The 7,242-nt window shown below is 38.0% G+C and overlaps 1 protein-coding gene across 4 annotated transcripts in view; it reads right to left on the bottom strand.

Annotated features, from left to right (window-relative positions):
- Positions 1-684: 684 nt before the first annotated feature.
- Positions 685-7,242, bottom strand: part of LOC108425469 (muscular LMNA-interacting protein) — a 109,886-nt gene continuing 103,328 nt past the window's right edge. For 3 of the 4 annotated variants that reach the window (XM_017694140.1, XM_017694143.1, XM_017694144.1), the window contains one exon: positions 685-2,869. In XM_017694140.1, coding sequence (XP_017549629.1) covers positions 2,747-2,869 — 123 coding nt within the window. In that variant the 3' untranslated portion in view covers positions 685-2,746. Of the gene's footprint in view, positions 2,870-2,956; positions 3,102-7,242 lie in introns of all 4 variants that reach the window. The other variant, XR_001857709.1, reaches the window with a different exon arrangement.

Here is a 7,242-nt window from a genome sequence, read left to right as displayed (position 1 = left end):
AGCTTTTTTTTCCTCTTGGCAGTTATGATGGACACGATTTCTGCACAGAAAAATAATCAATGTTAGATCAACAGTGTCCAATTAACAGCATGCGGTGCTCAGTTGGACACAAATTAACACTATAAAAGATCAATCAGCTCAGATTTTTCACTGTTGCTGTGCTGCCAGTCGTTTTATAGCGTGAATAACAGTTCATTTACTCATAGACTTTAAAATAAAAGTAGATATGATAAAATAATGCTTGCATGCCACCAAATTACTGTATAAGTAGATAAAGAAAATATGTGCATTCTTACAATTATCGTAAGGTGTTTGATTGAAGGGTTATTTTTTGTTCTGTGCTGGAGTCAAAATTGTTCACAGTGGTGGTGATAGGAACCGAATGTCCACCTCTAAAAGCTCCCTTACAGGAAGTTATAACACAAGCTGCTTATGAATATGCTGCCTGATGTCTGAGACACTGATTTACGGTAGTTTGGAGATGTGGTTTTGGGCTAAAATATATGTTTTTTTCATAAAAAAAGGTGGAGGGATACATAAGAGAGAAAACCTATCGCTGCTGTCAGACCAAACCACTCTGAATCACTGTTTACATGTTCAAGAATTGAGAAATTTTTAAATATAATTGGCATTCTTGTTTAATAGGGCTGGCCCAAATCATTTGAATACTAGGGCATTCATTTGTTAAGTTGATATCCATTTCTTTATTTATTATTCCTTCCAATAACTGCAACAGTTACAAAAAACAACACATCGTCAGTGAAAGAGTTCAGTCTGTGGATTGTTATGAACTCGTTCTTCATGGAGAAATAAGCATTACAACGCTACATCCATGTAAAAGGGAGATGAATATCACATGCCTTTGTTGTCAACTGGATCAAAATCAGAAGACAGGTTATATTAAAGATGTCCATTATTAAGATGCAGTGATAAAGCAATATTAGGGCTGCGGAAGAATCATCAGTAACACTTTATTCAGATAGCGCACGGTAATTACTCACCCTGCAGTTTATTTACATTCAACTAAATATCTGTTAAATTCCCCTTAATGTTTCATAACCCTAACCTCAAAACCTAACCCTGACCTCAGTACTAATCCTAATCCTCACCCTAATCCTCACCCTAACACTGTTCATAGACAACAAATAGCTTGTCAACAATTTAGGGTCACAATCTTAACAATCTTTAGGATCAAATTTGACCAAATAAGACGAATGCAACTAATTGTGATTAACTGCACAAATCAGTGCAATTAATCGCAATTAATTATTTGACAGTGCTGACATCTAATCATGCTTAATCACAAATACTTAAACACACTAATGTGATTAATCACAATTAATTATTTTGATCATTTGACAATACATCAATCATAATCACAAATAACTACACAAAGTGATGTGATTAATCACAATTATTTTATTTATTTGACAATACTTACATCTAATCATGATTAATCACCAATAACTGCACCGTGATGTAACTAATCATAATTAATCATTTTGTTTGACAAAGCTGACATCTAATCATGATTAATCACAAATAACTAAACAGAGGTATGTGATTATTTGTGATTAAATATTTGAAATGTTTATCAATACTGACATCTGATCAATCATGATTAATCACAAATAACGCCACAAAGTAATATGATTAATCACAGTTAATTGTTTAACAACACTGACATCTAATCATGATAAATCATGAATAACTAAGCAAAGTAATGCAATTAATCATGATTAATTCCATTTAATTATTTGACAATGCTGGCATCTTATCATGATTCATTACAAATACACCATAAAGGAAATAATTGTGATTAATTATTTTAATTGTTTGACAGCCCTGACATCAAATTATGTTTAATCATGAATAACTACACAGAGTAATGTGATTAATCATGGCTAATTATTTCACTTGTTTGGCAACGCTGACATCTCATTGTGATTAATAAAAATGAATTAAACAAATGACTGTGATATATCCCAATTAACTATTTCAATTGTTTGACAACCCTGACATCTAATTATGATTAATCATGAATAACTACAGAAAGTAATGCGATTAATCACAATTAATTATTTTACTTGTTTGGCAACACTGACATCCAATCATGAATAATCACAGTAATTACACAAAGTAACATAATTAATCACAATTAATTATTTTACTTGTTTGGCAACACTGACATCCAATCATGAATAATCACAGTAATTACACAAAGTAACATAATTAATCACAATTAATTATTTTGCCTGTTTGGCAACGTTGATGTCCAGTCATGAATAATCACAGTAACTACACAAAGTAATATGATTAATCATGATTAATTATTTCAATTGTATAACAGCCCTAACACCTAACCTACAGGTAGCTATCCAAATAAAGTGGGATGAGATAAACATAATCATCTTAGTTGCAGCAGGAATAAATTAAACTGTATTTGAATAATTTCTTTACATTTCTGAATAGATCTTAATGATAAATGTAAAGCAGAGCAGTAACAGCCTCATGCTTCCACACCCTCAACATCTCTGAAGATTTCAACCCTCAGAACGTTAGAGGTCACCTTGTTAAATGTTATTTCACAGCTTCCCTTTCTCTCTCACCCGCTCTGTGTGAACACTTAAATGTGAGTCTCTGGGGTTTCCATTTTCACCTAGATGTGTTTTAAAGAGGTGGGAAGACCTTGCAGAGTGCCTTCTCTCAGTGGTGGAGCACTTTTCATGGTTGGAGCAATCAAAAATTATGTGCTTGATGCAGAATGTCTCGGTTCCTCGGAGGAAAACATCTCTCTGTGGGAAGATTCTCGTCCCGAAGATGATCTCCCATCTGCCGTATACTCAGTGGACGATGTATTGCTGGCAAACTGCAAAACAGGGGTTTAACATTATTGACAAAAAAGGCAGATAATCAGCTTTTGTGCTGCTGACACAACATCACATTTATTGATTACCTAACAGAGTTGTCTCTGAGAACCTGTTGATGGTTCTGCTGAAGGATGGCTCATGATTGAACAGCCAGGCGCGGTCAAAATGGTTTGAATGTGGGACCAAAAGCTCTTCAAAAAACTTTGCCTCATTTCATCTGGCTGTAATAAGCTGTCAAGAAAGCCTTGCATAATTCATTACTCTGTCAGTTATATCTGTCACTGCGCTGATAGGCAGCATTCAAAATTAATGCAGCAAAATGCCCGTACTGTATCATGTCACAGTTACATTTTCAAAGCATGACAAGAGTGATGACTCTCTGAATGGTTACATTGATTAAAGAAAAATCTATGGAGTAAACCTGCTGTGGAAGATGTGCAAACTCACTGGGGATGAATTATGAAGAAACATAATAAGCAGGAATATAAGAAAGTTGAAAAACCTGAGTTAACTAGCCAATCTGGGACTGCACTGTACAAATCTAAACTTTCAGAAGATGCGATAATAAGCAAGTCTGGCAGCATTCCCATGCAATTTAGACATATAGACTCTCCATATTAGACATATATTTTCTCTACAAGAGCAAAAAAATTGCATACAGCTTGAAACAATGTGCAGTGCAAATGCAAAGTCTTCAGTCTTTTTATAGCTTTAAAAAATTGTATTTAAAGATTATTTCTAAAATGGACTGTTCACTATATACACTACCATTCAAAAGTTTGAATTTGCCTTATTAATTATTTCTGTGTGATTTAACCCCAGTTCCTTTTTCCTAGCCAAGAAAATGATGGCATGCCCACTCCAGGTAAGGGGAAGGACCTGCCCCAGGTGGAGGAGTTTAAGTATCTTGGGGTCTTGGTGTCGAATGATGGGGAGAGGGATGGTGAGATCGGCCGCAGGCTGGGAGAGGCAGCAGCAGCTATGTGGTCACTGTACCAGACTGTAGCGGTGAAGAGGGAGCTGAGACAGAAGGCAAAGCTCTCTTTTTGCCAGTCAGTCTACATTCTAACCCTCACCTGTGGTCATGAGCTGTGGGTAATGACCGAAAGAATGAGATCATGAATACAAGCAGCGGAAATGAGCTTTCTTCATAGGGTGGTGGGCTACACTCTACTGACAGGGTACAGAGCTCAATTATCCAGGAGGGACTCAGAGTGGAGCCGCTACTCCTCAACACTGAGAGGAGCCAATTGAGGTGGTTTGGTCACCTTCCTCCTGGTGTTTACAAGGCACAGTATACTGAGATGACACCCCAAGGTCTTGAGGGATTATATCTCAGAATTCTTCTGGGAGTGGCTCAGGGTCCATCACAATGGGTCGTCTGGGATTCTCTGCTCTCCCAACTGCTACCACAACCCCATCTGGACTAAGCACTTCAAGATGATGAATGAATGGATTGAAGTCCCTGTAGTTACTGAATAATTAGACTTGGAATGTAAGCATGGAATGTTAAAGGGTTAATCCTCTGGGGTTTGAGGTCATTCTCTCGATGTGTTCACATCTTCTTAAACTCTCCTTTAAAGGCTCTTCATAAAACATGATCCTCATGTGTTTCATATCTAAATGCTCCTTTATCTTCATCACTACTTTGCAAACCTGCTGCAGCCGATTCAAAAGCTGTAAACTCTCTGATGCCATTTCACACAAGTCTCCGATATGGACTGAATGAAGAGTTTCCAGCATGACAGTCAGTGCTTAGTGATTTACTAAGTGTCCATTGGTCAGTTTCACCCAGAATGTAGATGGACACACGGATCCACCAGTTCCACATGGTGAGAGGCAGATGATGTGTATCTCAGCCCCTCTTCAAAGGCTCATAACTCCAGATGTGAGTCTTTATGATCTCATGATGATATTGAATGGAAAGGGGACTTCCAGATTCAGGAAGTGTTTGAACTGGATTTCTGAGCTGGATCATCACAAAGATACAGATACAGATGTAGAAACATTTAATTTGACACATGGGAGAGTTCTTAGACCCCAGAGGGAAGGAAGGAAGGAAAAAGTCAAATGAAAATATGTTGCAGAAAAAACAGGTTTCCAAAGCTGGATTTCAAAAATTGATTAAAATCTACAGAGATAATGTTCCTCCTAACAACCACCTGGAAGACTTGGTAGACACTAAAACTGCCCCATCAGATAAACAGCACTTAAAGCTTTCATCTCTGAGAGAGAGGAGAAAATCAAGCTGCTTCAGATCTGAAAACATCCACACGTTTCTGTCCCTCCTTCCATTGTGTGAAGACCACTCAGCGCTGTGGGTCTGAAAGAATGTGTAGCTGTTCAAGAAGAACCTCACTGAAAAAGGAGATGGATACATCAAAGAAAGAAGCTGGACTGTGGACTGACCACCACAGAGTCCAGACCTCAACACCACTGAATGTGTTTGATTACTTCAGAAAATGATTTTAAAGCAACTTTAAAAGCAACTTTTACAGATTAGACACAGTAAGTAGTGAAAATGTGATGTTATATTTAGCTGTTGAGGCTTTTGTGTCTTTTTAAGTTGTATGTTTCAGTTCTTGTTTTGTTTTTGAAAAAACAAGCTAAAAAGGACCTCTGCGCTCAAAAATCTCATTTACAGTAATAGTTCTTTAAAGAATCCTCTGTTAAAAGGTTCTCTAGGGAACTAAGCTCGAGGTCGAGACTGTAGCAGCATTGCCAACCAAGACGGCGCATAATAGAATGCAAGTAAACAATCCAGCATTAAAAATAAACAAGAGGAACTTTCAGGAGGCTCAATGACAAGCTAGTCTGGCAAGCATTGCAGCACCTCATGCAATTCATCAGGCAGAAAACAACAGTTAGGTTGACAAGGATAGCAAAAACAGGTCAATCAAAAGATGGAGAGCTTCACTTTGCGACCCTTTTTATCATTGTACACAGAGCCAACTAAGGGCCCACTTAATCAGCATCAGCCAGTTGAGAGCACGGCCCCCCGCACAGACACAGCACACTCCCACACGGCTTTGACAGAAAGAGGCTGTTTCATACAGTGGCCCATGCATACACTAAGCAGGAGCCCCCAAGAGGGGTCAGCTGTGGTTCATCAGCACTAATTAAGCATCTCCATTACAGCAGTGAATGAGAGGAAAGTACAAACAGACCCAGGAAGCCAGTAATTAAACGACAGAGAGTCCAGATAGCAGCTTTAGACCTGTGAAGAGAATCTATATAAATGGCTTAGAAGGAAATTAATGTGTCCGTAGAGTGAAATTAAAACAATAATTAAGTAAATGAACAGGAAAACACAGTAGCGGTCCTAATGGGCCTTGGTGCAGTCTGGAAATCTATTTCAGTATTAAAACAAGTGAAGTGTCCTTTAATAGGTGGGCAGTTTAAAGGACCAATCAGTATGCAATGAAAATAAGTTCCAATTTTGTCTAAATGAGCACTTTATAGCATCTTTGATAGATTTTTTAAAATTAAAATTAAAGTTAACAACGTGCTCTAAAGAGAAGACACATCTGCACATTTTAATGCACAACTGTTGGTTATTTGGGGAACATGACATATGTATGTTTTATAGAGATTGATCACTAAAATTTGGATTTATGTATAAAAATAAAACATTTAACAGCAAACTGCACACAATATAGTGTATATCTATGATGTGAATCTCCCGTTCCACCACATCCTAAAGGCGCTCTATTGGATTGAGATCTGGTGACTGTGGAGGCCATTGGACTACAGTAAACTCATTGTCATGTTCAAGAAACCAGTTTGAGATGATATGAGCTTTGTGACATGGAGCATTATCCTGCTGGGAATAGCCATCAGAATATGGGTACCCTGTGGTTATAAAGGAATGGACATGGTCAGCAACAATATTCAGGTAGGCTGTGGCATTTAAACAATGCCCATGGTTTCATGTTGTTTATGTCAAATTCTGACCCTACCATCTGAATGTCGCAGCTGACGCATCAAGACTCGTCAGACCTGGCAACATTTTTCCAATCTTCTATTATCCAATTTCGGTGAGCCCGAACCCATCCGAGAAATTGCTACAACATTAGGAGTGGCAAAATCTACAGTTTTGGAGAAAGAAAGCAAGCACTGGTAAACTCATCAGTGCAAAAAGAACTGGATGCCCACAGAAGACAACAGTGGTGGATGGTCGCAGAATAATTTCCATGGTGATGAGAAGCCCCTTCACAACAGCCAACCAAGTGAACAACACTCTCCAGGAGGCAGGCATATCAATATCCAAATCTACCATGAAGAGAAGACTGCATGAAAGTAAATATAGAGGGTTCATTGCACGGTGCAAGCCACTCATAAGCCTCAAGAGTAAAAATGCTAGATTGGACTT

The sequence above is a fragment of the Pygocentrus nattereri genome, chromosome 5 (assembly GCF_015220715.1).
Source record: "Pygocentrus nattereri isolate fPygNat1 chromosome 5, fPygNat1.pri, whole genome shotgun sequence".
Taxonomy (NCBI): Eukaryota; Metazoa; Chordata; class Actinopteri; order Characiformes; family Serrasalmidae; genus Pygocentrus; species Pygocentrus nattereri.
This window is presented reverse-complemented; position numbering and strand designations above follow the sequence as displayed.